The sequence below is a fragment of the Emydura macquarii genome, unplaced genomic scaffold (assembly GCF_026122565.2).
Source record: "Emydura macquarii macquarii isolate MOO-44397 ecotype Brisbane River unplaced genomic scaffold, CSIRO-AGI_Emac_v2 contig_1253, whole genome shotgun sequence".
NCBI classification, from domain to species: Eukaryota; Metazoa; Chordata; order Testudines; family Chelidae; genus Emydura; species Emydura macquarii.
Genome location: NW_027131390.1, coordinates 38,439,423 through 38,457,438, shown reverse-complemented (window position 1 = coordinate 38,457,438; position 18,016 = coordinate 38,439,423). Strand labels below are relative to the sequence as shown.

At 46.3% G+C, this 18,016-nt stretch overlaps 1 protein-coding gene across 6 annotated transcripts in view; it reads left to right on the top strand.

Moving 5' to 3' along the window:
* Positions 1-18,016, top strand: part of HDAC8 (histone deacetylase 8) — an 84,702-nt gene that overhangs the window by 47,657 nt on the left and 19,029 nt on the right. For all 6 annotated transcript variants that reach the window (XR_010919758.1, XR_010919757.1, XR_010919759.1 and 3 more), the window contains exon 10: positions 15,159-15,264. Coding sequence is in view for 3 of the 6 variants with exons in the window: in XM_067548520.1 (XP_067404621.1) it covers positions 15,159-15,264 (106 nt within the window). In the remaining 3 variants the exon portion in view is untranslated. The remainder of the gene's footprint in view (positions 1-15,158; positions 15,265-18,016) is intronic.

Sequence of the window (18,016 nt, the reverse complement as noted above, 5' to 3'; positions counted from 1 at the left end):
TATGGTACTTGCTTTTGCTCCACCAGTAAATCCCTCCTGGCTCCTTTACCTTTCTATCTCTCCCTCTCTCCTCCTCCCCCCCCCCCCAAATTTAAGTTGTGGTTTTATAAATACACTTTTTTGTGGATAAATGTGAAGTGTGCAGCTGCTCCTGGTAAGTCTGGGAATGACTCCTCCCTCCTAAAGTTTGTCATTTAATCTGCAGGATGGTGGGTAATGGTGTGTTTGAATTTCCCTTGGGAGGAAGATCTTCAGTGTTTTGAAATTGGACTACTGCACAGCAAACCTCCTGGTGATGTCAGAATGACAGGAATGATATTATCCTAACTAACTAGCAATATGTACTTGGCAATTTCCAACCCTGCTTGGCTGAGTCTGTCTGGCAAAAAGGTTTTGTAATAGGGCTGCAGCAGCGATAAAACGTCCACTTTCTTGACACAGTTTTAACAGATTCAGATAACTTAAAACCAGGCTTCCAAAGAAACACCACTCCTAAATCTCAGGCGCTTTGCAGCTGAACCCTAAGAGATGGGCAGCTGTTTCCAAGGGTGGAAAGCTCTGGAAGTAGAGCAGTAGAACATCCTCCCACCACCCCCGCCTCCTGGGATTCTTAGCCGCTTTTGACAACTAATTAAAGACGGTTATCTTTAGATGCTGCAAGATCATTATAGGCAGGATGGCCAGAGTGCAGAGATGATCTGCCCATCCCGTGCAATCCACACTTGGGCTGACAGGCTTCCTTCACGTGCTGTATGTCCTGTTCATCACACAAGGTCAAAAGAAGCAACACTGCGTCTTCACTGCTGAGTGAACTTGAGCTCTTACTACCGTGTTACTACTATCCTGGCCCCTCCGCTCTCGGACAGCTCCCACCTGAGGTGTGGTAGTGCTTTATACCCAACCTCGCTGGCCGAACTGAGGGTTTAGGCGAGAGCCTGGGTGCAGGTAACTTGCCCACCTTCCAGTGAGACTGCAGGTGCAGTCACATGGGTGCTGCTAGCCCTCTAGTGGCGCTTTACAACTCCCTCTGTGCCCAGAAGGACAGACATTTCCACAATTCACTGGAAGGCACTCACAGAGCCAACTCTGTGGCTCTGGGAAAAGAGATAAAGGAGTTTGAAGCGCAAGTGGTGTTCTCATCCATCCTCCCTGTTCAGGGAAAAGGCCCAGGTAGGGACCGTCGCATTGTGGAAGTAAATGCGTGGTTACGCAGGTGGTGTCGAAGAGAGGGCTTTGGATTCTTCGATCATGGGATGTTGTTTCAGGAAGAAGGACTACTAGGAAGAGACGGGATTCATCTAACAAAGACAGGGAAGAGTATCTTCGCAGACAGGCTGGCTAACCTAGTGAGGAGGGCTTTAAACTAGTTTTGACGGGGGACGGGGACCTAAGCCCGAAGGTTAGTGGGGAAGAGGGACACCGCATGGAAGCAGAAGGAGGAGGGGGCAGCAGGGGAGGCCTCCCGATTCATACTGTGGAAGTAGGCCAGTCGGCTACTTATCTCAAGTGCCTGTACACAAATGCAAGAAGCCTGGGAAACAAGCAAGAGGAACTGGAAGTCCTGGCACAGTCAAGAAACTACGACATGATTGGAATAACTGAGACTTGGTGGAATAACTCTCACGATTGGAGCGCTGTCATGGATGGGTATAAACTGTTCAGGAAGGACAGGCAGGGGCGAAAGGGGGAGGAGTTGCACTGTATGTAAGAGAGCACTATGACTGCTCTGAGCTCCAGTATGAAACTGGAGATAAGTCAGTTGAGTGTCTCTGGGTTAAGCTTAGAAGCAAGAACAATAAGTGTGATGTCGTGGTGGGTGTCTGTTACAGACCACCAGACCAGGAGGATGAGGTAGATGAGGCTTTCTTTACTCAACTGGGGAAAGTTTCCAGTTCACAGGGCCTGATTCTCATGGGAGACTTCAATCACCCTGACATCTGCTGGAAGAGCAATACAGCAGAGCACAAACAATCCAGGAAGTTTTTGGAGAGTGTCGCTGACAATTTCCTGGTGCAAGTGCTGGAGCAACCAACTAGGGGCCGTGCTTCTCTTGACCTGCTGCTCACAAACAGGGAAGATTTGGTAGGGGAAGTAGAAGTGGGTGGCAACCTAGGCAGCAGTGACCATGAGATGGTAGAGTTCAGGATCCTGATGAAAGGAAGAAAGGGGAACAGCAGGATACGGACCATGGACTTCAGAAAAGCGGACTTTGATTCCCTCAGGGAACTGATGGGCAGGATTCCCTGGGAGGCTAATATGAGGGGGAAAGGAACCCAAGAGAGCTGGCTGTATTTTAAGGAGACCTTATTGAGGGCACAAGAGCAAACCATCCCGATGTGCAGAAAGAATAGCAAATATGGTAGGCGTCCAGCTTGGCTTAACAAAGAAGTCTTTGGCGAACTTAAACGCAAAAAAGAAGCTTACAAGAAGTGGAAGCTTGGTCAGATGACTAGGGAGGATTATATAAACACTGCTCGAACGTGCAGGAATGAAATGAGGAAGGCCAAAGCACAATTGGAGTTGCAGCTAGCAAGGGACGTGAAGGGGAACAAAAAGGGTTTCTACAGGCATGTTGCCAACAAGAGGAAGATTCGGGAAAGTGTAGGCCCCTTAAAGAAAGAGGGAGGCGACCTAGTGACGGAGGATGTGGAGAAAGCTGAGGTACTCAATGCCTTTTTTGCCTCTGTCTTCACAGACAAGATCAGCTCCCAGACTGCTGTACTGGGTGGCACAGAATGGGAAGGAGGCAAACATCCCGCAGTGCTGAAGGAACAGGTTCAAGACTATTTAGAAGGATTGGACATTCACAAGTCCATGGGGCCGGATGCAATGCACCCGAGGGTGCTGAGGGAGTTGGCTGAGGTGATTTCAGAGCCATTGGCTATTATCTTTGAAAGCTCGTGGCAACAGGGGGAGGTCCCTGAGGACTGGAAAAAAGCAAATATAGTGCCCATCTTCAAAAAAGGGAGGAAAGAGGATCCGGGGAACTACAGACCGGTCAGCCTCACCTCAATCCCTGGAAAGATCATGGAGCAGGTCCTTAAGGAATCCATTTTAAGGCACTTGGAAGAGAGGAAGGTGATCAGGAACAGTCAACACGGATTCACCAAGGGAAAGTCATGCCTGACCAACCTGATTGCTTTCTATGATGAGGTGACTGGCTCTGTGGATGTGGGGAAGGCGGTGGATGTGATATACCTTGACTTTAGCAAAGCTTTTGATACGGTTTCTCACAGTATTCTTATCAGCAAGTTAAAGAAGTATGGGTTGGATGAATGGACTATAAAATGGATAGTGAACTGGCTAGAGCATAGGGCTCAACGAGTAGTGATCAATGGCTCCATGTCTAGCTGGCAACCGGTCACAAGCGGAGTTCCCCAGGGGTCGGTCCTGGGGCCGGTTTTGTTCAACATCTTTATTAATGATCTGGAGGATGGGGTAGATTGCACCCTCATCAAGTTTGCGGACGACACTAAGCTGGGGGGAGTGGTAGATACCCTGCAAGGTAGGGATAGGATACAGAGTGACCTAAACAAACTGGAGGATTGGGCCAAAAGAAATCTAATGAGGTTCAACAAGGACAAGTGCAGAGTCCTCCACTTAGGAAGGAAGAATCCCATGCACAGCTATAGACTGGGGACCGACGAGCTGGGCAGCAGCTCTGCAGAAAAGGACCTGGGGGTAACGGTGGATAAAAAGCTGGATATGAGTCAGCAGTGTGCCCTGGTTGTCAAGAAGGCTAATGGAATATTGGGCTGCATTAGGAGGGGCATTGCCAGCAGGTCACGGGAAGTGATTATTCCCCTCTATTCGGCATTGGTGAGGCCGCATTTAGAATACTGTGTCCAGTTTTGGGCCCCCCACTACAAAAAAGATGTGGACAATTTGGAGAGAGTGCAGCGGAGGGCAACCAAAATGATTAGGGGGCTGGAGCACAGGACTTATGAGGAGAGGCTGAGGGAACTGGGCTTGTTTAGTCTGCAAAAGAGAAGAGTGAGGGGGGATTTGATAGCGGCTTTTAACTACCTGAAAGGGGGTTCTAGGGAGGATGGGGCTAGGCTGTTCTCGGTGGTGGCAGATGACAGAACAAGGAGCAACGGTCTCAAGTTGCAGGGGGAGGTCTAGGTTGGACATTAGGAAAAAGTTTTTTACTAGGAGGGTGGTGAAGCATTGGAATGGGTTACCTAGGGAGGTGGTGGAATCTCCATCCTTACAGGTTTTTAAGCTGAGGCTTGACAAAGCCCTGGTTGGGATGATATAGCTGAGGTTAGTCCTGCTTTGAGCAGGGGGTTGGACTAGATGACCTCCTGAGGTCCCTTCCAACTCTAATATTCTATGATTCTATGATTCTATGATTCTAACTCGGCTCACTGCATTAAAAAGTCCCTGGGATACACCCCCAGTGGTCCCAGTGCCCCGCAGGGGAGGGCAACGCCAGCGTGGGTGTAGTGGGATGAGCACACTTGGGTAGGGCTTTGCAGCGTCTGCTCTCACCCAGCTCAGCGAGCCCCAGCGCCGCTTGCCAGCATTAGCTCTACAGTGTGGGTGTACAGAGGGGGAAGTAATCCAAGGGTGGTTTGGCGGTTCTCCCCCTCTCCTCTGCTCGGCGGGTGCCACTGCATGGGGAGGAGAGGTGGAGAGCTAGGGTCAGACAGCTCCTCACTGATGTAAACTAGGGACTTGTTGACACAAGGCATTCTCCCTGTTTAACTGTAGAGAAATTTCTTGTGTAGACAAGCCCTAAATCAGTCCAAGCAAGTTGCAAATTGATTGAGGTGTGCCCACACTGGGGCTTGCACCAGATTAACTCAAATCCACTTTTAAAGTTTACACTGGGGCAACTTTTGTTTGTTGCCGAGGCCCAAGTGACCTGTGCATACGGTAACTTGGAAAGGAAAGGAGCTTTTCGTTTTTGCTGGGGCAGGGTGTTGGGCGTTGAGGAGGGGCTGGAAGAAAGGTTTGAGCGATGAGAGGGGGAGGGGTTTAGCCAGATTAGCGTTTATTAACGTGACTGCTGAATGAGAGGTTTGCACTGATGCTTCCTGTGCATCCTGACCTGTGGGTAGTGATTGTGAGCTGGACTAGTGGAGTCACGCTGGCGGTTGCAGCTCTCTCTCTAGGCAATGGTTTCACACATCCAGCTGCCTTTCATAGTGAGTTACATGGTAGACTTCTTAGGGTTCGTTGACTTAATTGTAGGGAATTCAATCTGGGACCAAACTCAAACATGATGTTAGTGTGCAGCTGCCAGGGATGTCTCTGGGCCAAGGTCGGCAGTGATGCAAGTTAAACAGTGGGTGTATGTCTAGTGGCAAAATGCAGCTTGAATTTATGTGCCCATCCAGTGGGTTTGCCAAATTAGTAATGTACCTGCTGCCAAGTGTGGGGGAGATGGGGTCAGCTCAGGAAGCGCAACAGCAGGAGGTCATAAGAGGAAGCAGATGCCCTCTACTTATGCTACCCACCATTTCAAGAGAGTTGAGGCCATGTTCGCACCCTGGCATAAGCAGGTGCAGTTCTGGTTTCAGTGTTTACCCTGGTTTTACTTGGTTTCAGTCACAGCTATTCCCAGATCATCGTCACCCATGGAATGAAGCAGCTGGGCCTGTTTTCCTTTCGTCTCTGCGGATGGCTTCCTGCACTGCAGGACTGTGCTATTGTCCATGTCCGACTACCTGTGCTGGGGGCTGGGCTCTCAGATCACAGGTTCTCCTGGACTTCAATTCATGGTTGAGTTCCCCAAATGTCATGACTAGATCTGGAATCCCGAAGTGCTTTGGGGTTGGCCAGTCTGTGTTGTCACTGGATAAGTCACATGCCAACTGTCAATCCATGAAGTTTCCATGCACCCATCAGAGCTCTGTTCCCCTCAAAAGCTTGTCTCTCCTGCCAGCAGAAATTGGTATTACCTCAGCCACCTCGTCTCTCTAATGTCTGGTTAGTCTAACATCCTGAAGGCAAATTCTTTCCCTCTCTGTCAGCTTTATAACCCTGAAGCCACCAATATTCCCCTTTACATGCAACCTGAATCCAAAGGTGAATTCTCCAGCGTCTACAAATCCAGGGCTGTGTCCACTGCACGGGCAGGGAGAAGATGGGGACAGTTTCCATCCCGTGGAGTAAATGTTCCCTGCCCCCTCTGAAATGTCATGTGTTGGGGATGGTCATCCTGGGACAGACCATGCCACGTGTGTTTATTTTTAAAAAAGCCAAACGTCATTCTGAAATGCCCCATGTTCCATCGCCTTCACCTCTGCAGACAAACCCTCCTGGCACCGGGAGGATCGGGCTGTTTTTATTTCATTTTTTTCCTCTCACTCACTGCAGGCAAATTCTCCTGCAAACCCCGGCGAGAGAAACGGTCACATGCTGCCTCCCTCAGCCAACACAAACACGGCACTTACAGCAGGAAGTGGCTCGGTGGTGTTTTCCAGCCATTGTTTTACAAACCCTTGGCCAATGCAGGAACTGATGCATCCGCCTGTCACTCAGAGGAAGAACAGTCGGCTGGAAACGTTGCTGACTGGAATTGTTGACCTGTCAGGGAAATTAATAGCCAAGACTGATAAACGAGTGGAGCTGTGGAAAGACTGGTTTGTGTATTGGCTAGGACTTTTAACCAGTCATTCTCGCACACAAGGTGGCTGGAAATCTAGAACTACTGTCCAGTCAGGAGGCCCGAGGAAATGGAGTCCATTTACCGAAGGAATGTACAGGCAGTTTCGGCTTGATGGAGATTGTGAAAGAAGAGAGATGCGGAGTCTGCTCTGTCACTCGAACATTCTTCAGTGTAATGAGATAGGAAAGCAAAAAGTAAAGGCCCCTTTCTGCCTGTTGAATGTAGCGGGTCCATTCAACTGGTGAATATGCCCCATTCCCTCCATCTTTCTTAGCAGATCTTGTCCTTACCTATTTTCAATGTTCCCATTCCATACATATACTCAGCAATGCTCTGGGCTTTGAATTTTCTTTCCAAGGGAAGAGATGATTTGAGAGTGAGGTTTAGGTGTTGGCAAGACACACCTACCCTACTTCAGCACTTTTACCCAAAAGGTTTGAGACAGTACAGTTGAACTGTTTTATTTTCCCTTTCACTATGGCTGTTCTGCTTTTGCTTTTCCTGGTTCCAGCCAGAAATGACTCAGGGCAGGGATTCCAGCCTCTCTCCTCACAATATTCCCAATCCAATCAACAGTACAAAGCACTGGGAATTTCATGAGACTTTCAGCCCAGTTTGGAGAAATCAGCAGAGAATCTCAGCTTTGGGTGCTCAGAGTCTTCCGTGATCAGCCCTTCACTAGTCATGGCCTGTCGATAAAATACTGGCTGGGGATTTGCTGCAGGTGCTAGCATGTTTGTGGCTTGATCTGAGTAATCGTGTGTATTGAAGAAACCTTTTACCCTAGAGATGGCCCCTCCAGGCTGTGAGGCATTGTGGGACTGCTTATACAACTGCTGCCCACCTGGTGCTTCTCCCAAGAACAGATATTTCATTCTCCAGGGCTGCAAATCTAGCACTTATCGCCAGCACTGACAAGAGGAAGCAAGTCAGAGCATAGTTTCAGAAGATGATAGAAGCCAATTCATATTAGCACTAATTTCTCCTAGGAGGCTCATTGCTGAAACCCTGTCTCCAGAGCTGTGTGCATTTTTGCTTTAGCATATCAGTAGTGCTGGTGCGCAGATAAAGGGACAAAAAGTGAGGCCTGTTGACTTGCTAGGCAAAATAATAGTGTCCTAGGTGCCTACAGGAACTGCCTGTGATGGGAGAGGTAGGCAGCATGCATTTCTAGATAGAGGCACCTCAGCTGCAAATGCCAGTAGGGGGAAAAGCCCATACTTGCATGGCTGGAGAACCACCTTTCGTTTAAAGGGAGAAAGTTTAGAGTGCAGGAGACGCCCTGATGCATTCTCTTGTTTCTCCAACTCTTCACAGTGAAGTGCTGTGTGAGACTCCAGTGGCATGTGACCAGTTGTTTTCCGTAGGCAAGGTGAGGTGACTTGCATTTTGATTTGGCTCTTTTAGGTTTAACCCTTAATTTACTCAATACTCCATTTATGTACTGACCATGGATTCGGTGCATAATTGTTTGGAGTACAGCAAGGCTAGCCAAACTCATCCCACCAGCTAATTTACATCAGCTGGAGCAGAGAGCAGTTACCCTCATCTTCCACACAAAGGCCTGGTATGATTCTCCATCTTGATCAGAGTGGCCAGGTGGCTCAGGTCAGCCAGGAGCGTTGCACTGTGCACCTCAGGATTGAAGCTGAGGATGGCTGTGCACCATTTGCCTGAGCTCACTGGGAGGGCTGGACTTAGAGCACCGGGTGTGTAACTGTCACAGATCCATCTCCTGGATGCCTGAACCCTGAGTCTGCCTAGTGCTCACTCTTGTGATGCAGCCTGTACTTGGAATGGGTGTGCAGCGTTACACCATAGAGCACTCAGATCATACTGCGTTTGTAATTCAAGGACTCTCCTGTTCTTTATTCCACCAACGGCCATACAGATTTATTCTTAATGGACGTGCTTTATGGCCTGGTGCTTTGGAGAGGGGCAGCAAACCTGAACACCCTTACACCAGGATACCATCAAAGAGGGTTTGGATTTAATGTATATGGATTCCCATGAGGTTTACAAAGCCACCCCGTGGTCTAGAGGAAACAGGACCTTAAAACTACCATTTATGCTAACCTCTGAGTTTATCCGAAATAAAGCTTCAGACTCTTCTCCCCTGCTGGAGTAGAGAAGAGGTTCCTCTTTAAATGCAGGCTCACTTCGCTGATAAATGGAGGAATGTGTGGGTGGCCAGGACTTCTCTACCTAAGAGCTTATGTGCAGATGTCTTTATGCACGGAAGTCCTGCTGAGCTGTCAGCCCTCAGGGAAGTAGGCTGGCCACCCTCATTCTCCTCTACTTCCTGTGGGTGAACTGAACCTGTTGTTAAAAGGGAATCGCCCTTCGCAAGCTGCATGTAATAAGGGGACCTGGCTTAGCAAACTCTGGAATCTATATCCCCAATAATCTAGGGGTTTCAGTGTTCCCCTTCAAGATTCTACTACACCACAAAGATCTATCTGGTAGATTGGTTTGTGCAGGCTAAAATTTGCCCTACAAAGCACGGTAAGTTAGGAGACTGTAAATATGCGTCTTGGTCATTGGCATAGTTAATGGGGAGGCGCATAGGGGGGTGTTGCCCCCCAACCGCAGGCCTCGGCTAGGCACAGAATTTGCCCCCCATACACGGCCCCGTTGGTCTGGCTGAAGCTGCCCCCCAATCTAGAAGTCAAACTACACCTATGGTCTTGGAGGATTTGGCAGTTCCAAAGCATGCAGAGGCTCCAGGAGGTGGAGGAGCACGTCATCTGCCTCTTTCAGGTCTTTTTTATCTTCAAACCCCTCCCCCCCACACACACACACACTCCCTCTTACTTTCCGGGAAGCTCTGACCAACTCACCTCAGTCTTGCCCTCTCAGTTGGTTAGTTTAAAATTACCTCTTGTTTCTTACCATAGCAGGTTCCTCTCTTTGTGCGTAGCGTGCTGGCCAGGGGCCGGAAGACCTGGGTTCTTTTCCCAGCTCTGCCACTGACCTGCTGGCTGACTATAGGCAAGTCACTTCCCCGCTCTGTGCCTCAGTTTCCCCTCCCACGTTTTGTGTGCTTTGTCTATTTAAATCATTAGCTTGTCAGACTATCTTACTGTATACTTGTTCAGTGCTTCACACAAGGGGACACTGATTTTAGTTGGGGCATCTAGATGCTATTGTAATCTAAGTAATCTATAATTCAAGATCGTTTCTATTCCATTGTTCCTTAAGTCTGACAGCGTCTTTCCCCTTTGTGCGCTGCAGACTTAACTTCTTCACAGGCGATTCAGTCGCCAAAATAACAACAATTCTCTCCTCACTCCAGTGTAAGAGCGAATACGTAACAGTTTACTTAGAGCAGATATGTAACAGTTTACCTTCTGGTCTCTTCAGTAATTAAATGGTAGGGGGAAGAAAAAGAAAAATCTCATCATGTGACATTAACCTTGTAATGTCTTCTGGGAGTTGTCCTTTTTCATGCCTCTCTGCCCATTCTGTTCTGTGCATGCCTCCGCGTCGTAATCTTTGTGTCGGCTAATCCAGGCTGCCTGCATTGTACTTCAGGGACAGGTTAGCATATTTATTGTAAGCGGGTGGAAGCAGATTTAAAAACCACGTCACACTGGTGGGAAACTGGCTTGGATCTAATGGAAATGTCATCTGAAATATTTACACAGCTATGAGATAACAGCATGTACTTTCTCTGTGTATATGTCTGTGTGCACAGTGCTGCTGTCCATTTGTCAGGTTCCCAGATTTATTCTGCTGCTGCTGGCAAGGAACTGGTAATGATTTAATAGCTTGTCAACACCTCTACAGAGAAACAAGGGCTGGCACTTCCTGATTTCTTATTTTCTTTGCTTTAAATAGGAACTCCTATTCTGATTAACTGAAACCTGGAAATCAAGCTGTCAGGCTGGGCAGCCTTTTCAGATAAGCATGGAATTCCTTAATCGGAGCAGGCTGAATGTAATCCAGGGGCCACTTTCCTGCTATACAAACGCTGGCTTTGCTGTCCTTTCTGAGGGAACAGTTAAGAGTTCATGGCCTGTGATGGAACATTTGCTGAAGCACATCACCATGAAGCAGTTGAAAGTGGAACAACTGGCTACGTACCGGTCCCCATAATTCAGGGGTGTCCAGCTCATTCAATAGAGAGTGACAAATTTCATTTCAATTGTAATCGGCAGTGTTGCTAAATCTTGTGATACTTGGTGCTTTTCTTAAAGCCCTCCAGCGCCTGGAGTCATGTGGCTATGACAGGAGCTCAGCTTTCATTTAAAACTAAGTTTCTAGCTCTCTTGGTTGTAGAGAGAGGCTTGAAAATGTGACCCCTAAAGACTCCGAAACCTGAAGGCAAATGAAAACAACCCACATTTAATGGTTTTAAATAATCTCACGGTTTCGAGAGGCCAGATTCATGATTTTTGCATGCTTGGGGTTGGCAATATAATGGGCCAGGTGGTAAGTGTAGGACTCTGTGCTCCTCTCCATCTCCTGCAGTCTTCTGTCGATGTCAAGGAGAATTTTGCAGTAAGGTCAAGGACAGAATCTGGCCTTTTCAGTAGTAATTAAAGGTTTTTGTTGTTGTTTTATCCAGCAACTTGATGTCGCATTTGGCTTCCTCCCTCTTAGGGGCACTGCTATTTCTACCCCTTTTATTTCTCCATTCCCCATTGTCCTTTCACTGTTTCTCACCATCCTTCCTTGTCTTTGAATGTTTTCATTTCTCCCTCTGTATTTCCTTCCTGGCAGCAGCTCCCACTTCCAGTCTCCCATGGCATCACTCCTATTCCATCCACACTTTCCATCAATTAGAATGAGCAGCAATGAAATTGTAACAGCTGTCATTGAAGTGTCATAGGTGTGACTCTCCGGTGAGACTAATAAGGAAGGCTCCGGGAGGCAAACTGAGACACACGTTGCTCTTATTTCATTTAGGCACCATTCCGATTTTTTCCCCATGCAGATCTTTAGAATTGTGCACCAGATGATTTCTGCACCTGATTATTTCTACAGCTTTTGTACCCACAATTTTAAAAATCTGGATTTATAACATCAAAGGCGTGGGTTTTTTTTTTGCCAAGGATATATGAATGTGAAGCCAAATGAAGGCATCTGTTTTTGTCGTTATTGAAGCACAAAGTTCCCTTCTCTTAACGTTGTCCTTGTTGTGCCAAGTGAAAAACCAAAATGAGTCTTTTCGATGCCTTGAAAACCATTCCTTGGAGATCATTCAGCCTGTGAGGGATTGATCCCAAGATGGCTGGTGTGACTGGGTTGCTTGTACCAGGTTTAGAAACATTAAGTCTCATAAAATACCCCATCTCAAAGAGAATCAAAAATGGCAATTTGTTTTTTTGGGGTGGGGGTGTCTTCCTTCACTTTGTCCTCCAAAGCTCATCAGAAATAAGCATATTCTCATGTGTTGTTTACTGCATGTTTAATTGAGAAGTGGCTGAGAGCATTTATTTAGACATTGCTTTTCTGTGCTTACCTAAAAAAGCTATTTTAAAATTCACAAATTGTTTCTAAAACAGAAAATAACTTAGCACAGTTGAGCAAGCTCTTGTGTTGATGTGTTCTGCCTCCACACACAGTCCTTGGAGCTGTCTGCACATGAAGCCAGTTGCAGGATTGGGATATTGGTTATTAAATACAAAAAAACGCATTATTTCAATAAACAGCAGTGTGCACTTTGGAAATTAATTGCACAAAAGTGTATTCATGTGGTGTTAAAGACTGGAAATGCAAAAGTTAAGGCTCTGACAACAATACTATCCTCGTTGTTGCCCATGACTTTTTTTTGGGCATGTTATACTTCTGTCATAAATCGTGATATACTTTTATAGAAAATAGTACAACTGAGGCAACATTGCTGTTAGAACCATAACCTTTGCATTTTCTAACTTTTTGTGACTTCTCTCTGCAACCCTAATGTTGCAGTGTTGGCATTTTATTTCCTATGTTTCGTTTAAAGAAATGAAATTAAAAGATTTTATGGAACTTACCAGTTTTTTCAGCTGAATGTGTAAATTCCTTAGAGTAACTTGCTAATGCATGCCTTGCCCTAAGCTCCTGTGCAAACTCAAACCAATCAAACGCTCTAGACCAGCGGTTTTCAACTTGTGGGCTGCGGACTCTTGGGGGTCTGCAGATTAAGATTCCCAAGGGGTCTGCATCTCCATTTGAAATTATTTAGGGGTCTGCAAATGAAAAAAGGTTGAACCCACTGCTCTAGATAGACCTCTGTTCCACTCCAGTGCCAGTTGTTTTTGCTGTAGCCCTATTAAGCAGGGTAAGAATGATTTTTACATGGGAAAAATGTTCATAGTTCTCCCACAACATGAACACAAACCCTTTCCAAATTCACCTCAGGACACAAACCAACCAAGGAGAATGTCCACTTCTCTAAAGGCGACTATTTCAGAAACTTGTGGACATGCGAAAAGTAGATGTGCATGGAAACTGTATTGTAACTTTAACCTTAGTAGCCACTAGGAGAGTAGCGTTCTGTAACAACCATGGAGCATTCAGAATATAATGTTACTAGTGAAGGTGCTGTATACATTTACGGTATGCCTATGATAGAAATTACCGAATTATGACACTCGGACCATAAATCAAATCTTAGACTTTATTGAAGAGCTAGGTTAAAATTTTCAAAAATGACTTAGGTTCTTAGACCCACATCCTGAAGGGTTTTGATGCTTCTTACTCCTATGGAAATCAATGGGAGTTTAACACGTAAATACCCTTCAGAATCTAGGCCTGAGTCTCTTTTGAAAATCGGATTTAAGCACTTTTGAAAATTTTACCCCTAGGAAAAATGACCTTTACATTTTCATGACCTTCAACTCCTCTCACACTCTGAGGAATCCATGTGTCTTGTTCATACAGGCAGAGTGCTCAAATTATAGTCTAAATGACTGGGAAGATCAGTATTTCAGTCTGCTGTTCCATTGCTGTGAGCATGACTATAGGTCCTTTTGTATTGTTTTATGGGCTTGAAATGAGGGCATGAAGTGATGAAAGAGATTCTGCAACTTCCTCTGATATGTGATATTTATCCTTTAATGGAGGATTAAATAAAGACCAAAGCCAATTTTGTCCCGCTGTAAAGCCATCCAGCACTTCTCTTAGAACACAGCTATCCGTGTTTGTATCCCACAGTCATAGGACCTGTGTGTAGGTGGTTTTAGGAGAGTGATAATGAAGAACAAAACCTTTCACCTCTGTCACAGGCTCACATCCTGCCCAAGTCAATAACAACCTGAATGAAAGGCTTAGCTGTGTGTTGGGTGGTTGGTCTATGTGATCTGGGGCTCGTTTCCTAGGGGACGGGATGGTGATCCACGTTAAAATTTGGTGCCACCATTGGCACTTCTTGCCGAGGCTGCTGCCTGTGCTCTGCCTCTTAGTGGATAAATGGGGGATCTCAGCCGCTCGAGTTGCCAAATGACACTTTTCTTATGGTAACAATGTAAAACCAGAACTCTGTGTCGTTTAACCATGTGTGGGAGGAGAGCGAATTTGGCTTTCCCTTGATTTTATAGAATAAAATGCATGATTCCTGCATGCCTAATTATTTCTCATCTTCAGTGCTAGAAACACTAAATAAAGTAAATGGGCCAACTTTTAGGCTAATTTTAAATTCAGATATATACATTTTGCACACACTTAATTTAAAACCAGCTGAATTTTTAAAACCTTCCCTGTGTCTGGTTCTGTGCTCGGTGTGTGTGCTCATGAAACAGTGTCACACATGCAGTAATTTATGGTATTCTGTATTAATATGAAAAACTGCAGTTTTTCTCCTATCAACTTAGGTGCACATCTGTGGCATGTTGTATGGAGAGGCGTGCATAGCCCCTTTCCTTACCGTGTTTCATATCTGATGTAGCATCTTCCAGCATGCTGGGATCACACCAGTGAAAGAATGTATCATAATAGAGCTGTGCAAAGGGATAGGTTCAAAGTGTCACCACTCCTAGAACAAGGAAATCCAGCCAGTGTGTTGCTTTAATTGTGTGTTCTCATTTAATACAGGCAGGTGTGCAGGTAACCATGTGTGTGATATAACAATGCTAAATGGATTTTCCAGGTGTGCCAAAGGGGATGAAAAAAAAAAATTATATTCACAGCTGCAGTGCTGTGAAATACGGCTCATAGATGAAACTTGAATTGTTAGAGCAGTTGTAGAATTGAAGCAAGTAGAGACTGCATAGAAACATGCATTCATTAGTCAATCTATGTGAGCCGCCTTGGAGGGGAGAGGTATTTTACAGCTGAGTGGATCAGTGGCAGAGCTCAGAATAAACCCGTCTCCTTAACAGAGATGGGGAAATAGCCACTAAACTAGAGACAGACAAAAGCTCTTTATTTGGGTTATCAGGAGCACAACTGGAACCTAGTAGACAATGAAATGGGAGTCTGCCTCCACTACCACAAGTCCCACCACAAACACTTCCCCCACTGCATTGTTCTCAGGAGAGCTCTCCTTGAACCTCAGCCCAATCATTTCTGCCCTGCACAGTGACGACTTTGCTGATTTTCTCTTTCCTTACAGTTTTTCACAAAGTATGGTCCTGATTACGTGCTGGAGATCACACCGAGCTGCAGGCCAGACCGCAACGAGCCGCACAGAGTCCAAGAAATCCTCAGCACCATCAAAGGTGAGCTTTCCTCCCTCTCCTGCCACCTTACTGCCCTGGGAGACAGACTATTGGCTGCTGGGAAATCCAAATACAAGACATGAAAGAGGAGACTATTTTTCCTGGTGTCTTTATGTCCATGGTTAGGTAGTTGAACTCCATGTGCTTGACAAGTCATAGTAAACAATGACATCCATCTTCTGCGCAGCATTGGATTTGGTAATGGGTGGGTTCTGAAGTGGAAACGTTTCTACAGGCCTGCAGACCCTGAAATTCTATAAAATGCAGTCCACAGCTGTCGTTGTCTTCAGTGTGGAAGTGCAGTCTGCAGAGACCCCTGGGCCAGCACTTGTTTATTTTTCATTGTTTAAAAACATCTGTGGCTGCTGTACAGACACTAACGCGAGCACAGAATTAGTTACCAACTGAGAAGCAGACTCAGATGCCCACTGAAACTAAGTCGCTGTTGAGCACCAGCCAAGAGAAATGAGTTTATACCAGGCCCCGAAGGTCAACAGGTTTGGGCTCTGCTGGACCAACTGGGGACATGGTCCAGAGCTGAGGCCCCCAATCCTCCTGTGCACACACCTCTCAAGATGCCCAATTCCTGGGACTTTTAGTGAGCATACTTCAGCTGCTCTCAACTGTCCGGTGGCATATGGGAACAGTGGGCTTGGCCCAGCTGCATAGGTCAAGATAGAACATTGCCTACTGCCATCGGTCGTCTTACTGGATTTTATTTCTGTATTGAATGGGACAGTGGCTGTAGAATGCCCAGTGCTCCGCACACAGATTTCAGCCATCGGCTTCCTGGCACGCTTCAGTCGGATCTAGTCTGAGGGCCTGATTTTAGTCATTAATTCCCTTCACCTGCTTTTGGTACCATCTTCCACTACACTCTTTCCTTCCCTGCTCCCCGCAGCCACATATCTGCCTCACACACACACTCTCCTGTTGAAATATTTTAATTTAAAATTAAGCTTTGTGCAAGGTTCTGTATCAACAGCTTGGCCACTGCACTCCTTCGTGTATCCCCAGAACTAGTCCAGCGCAGGCAGCAGCAGATCTCCCACCACCCTCCCCCCGCACTCCCTTTAGCTTCGTGCTTCACCCTGACATGGAAGGTTGATCTCCAGAGGTGAGAGGGTTCTTCAGGACCTATTCAGTCATTGGCCTCTCTTGAGTCTGATGTCAAGGAGGCCAGTGGAAATGGTTTGAATGGATGTTTGTCCTTTGGGAACTAGATTGAACCCGAATTCATTTCATGTAAACCCCAGATAGCCATAGAATGTTAACTGTCAGTCACCCAAGGATGAAAAGCTCCACGGCCCAGTTCTAGTCCCAGTTTGTTATCCAGTCCCCTCTACCCTGTGAAAAGATAAAAGGAGACTGAATCCAACTAGTTTGCCACCCGTCTCTCAAGCCCCTATGCCTTGGAGTAGGGTTAACCGGCCCCAGCGATGTCCGTGCGCATCTTTAGACCAGGTCACAGCTGCTGGACCAAGGGGCTAGCATCGAAGCATGATAACTCTGTCAGCATCAATTAAATATCTGAGCCCATGCGCACTCCCTCCTGCTATCCCAGGCAAAGTTTTGTACTTAATTCAATGCAGATAGGGCTCTTTCTTCAAGTCCCAGATTCCCTGCCATTCTGAACTAGGCAGAAGTTGAGTTACAAAGGGACATTCCCAGCTCTGTATAGGGAGAAAATGAAGATTTCCTTTTAAGGGGAAAAAAGTGATGTGATTTCATACATGATTTCTTATACAATCAGTTTAACCATAGGTGGCATGTGAGTCTGTTGTTTGGGGAGACTACGCCCAGGAGCACTGCAAGCTCCCTAGAAGTGGGGGGGCCACCGGGACCGTGGCTTCCCCTCCCCTGAAGTTCTGCCCCTCCCCCTGTGGCCCTGCCTGTTCTCTACTCCAAGACTCCTCCCGCCACTCCCTCCTCTCTGCCCTCCCCCCCATCGCTTGCCCTTAAGGCAGGAAAAAAGTGGGAGGGCAAGATGGTGCCGTGGGCCCCTCCCCCGGGCCATGTTAGCATTCAGTTTTAACAATCTTGCGTAGAGATGGAAACACTGTAGAAAAATCTGTATCACATCAATGTCCGTTTAAAACTCCTGGTATCAATTGGATCAATTAAAACACAAATCAGCAGGTGTGTTCCGGACTACACCACACAAATGCCTGTTAAGAGACCTGTGAGGAAACAATGGGTGTTTGATTATTTGATCAGTGCCGATGCTGTTTTGTAAGAAAGGGGCTTCCAAATAGTATAAAATTTTATGTTCATACGCAAACGTACACAGTGCTACAAGTCATTCATGCTAGGAATATAAATGAGGCTCCGTACAGAATTACATGGTAAATCACAGGAGTTAAGAGGATTAAATATGATGTAAATTTGGGAAGCAGATTATTTTGCATCGTTCTGTTCAATAACGTATCCTTCCCCCAGAAATGTGATTAGAATCTTCCTTTAGGAATATATTGGCATTCCGGAGACCTGTACAAACTTGTAGTTTATGATTACCACCTTGGAATTACAACCACTTATAAACAGTTGTGGGGAAGGAAGGAAGAACTTGTGCCTCTGTATTGTACATGATAAATCATTCCAAATGTATGCAAAAAAGCATGGGGCCTTTGTGGAAGATCCAGATGGACATTCTTAATAGGAGCCATGTGCCCAGAGCTGCGTTTGCCAAACTAAATTCAGATCTCTGTCTCACATGCAGTCTAAATTAAAGCCTGCTTTAATTGAAATTGCA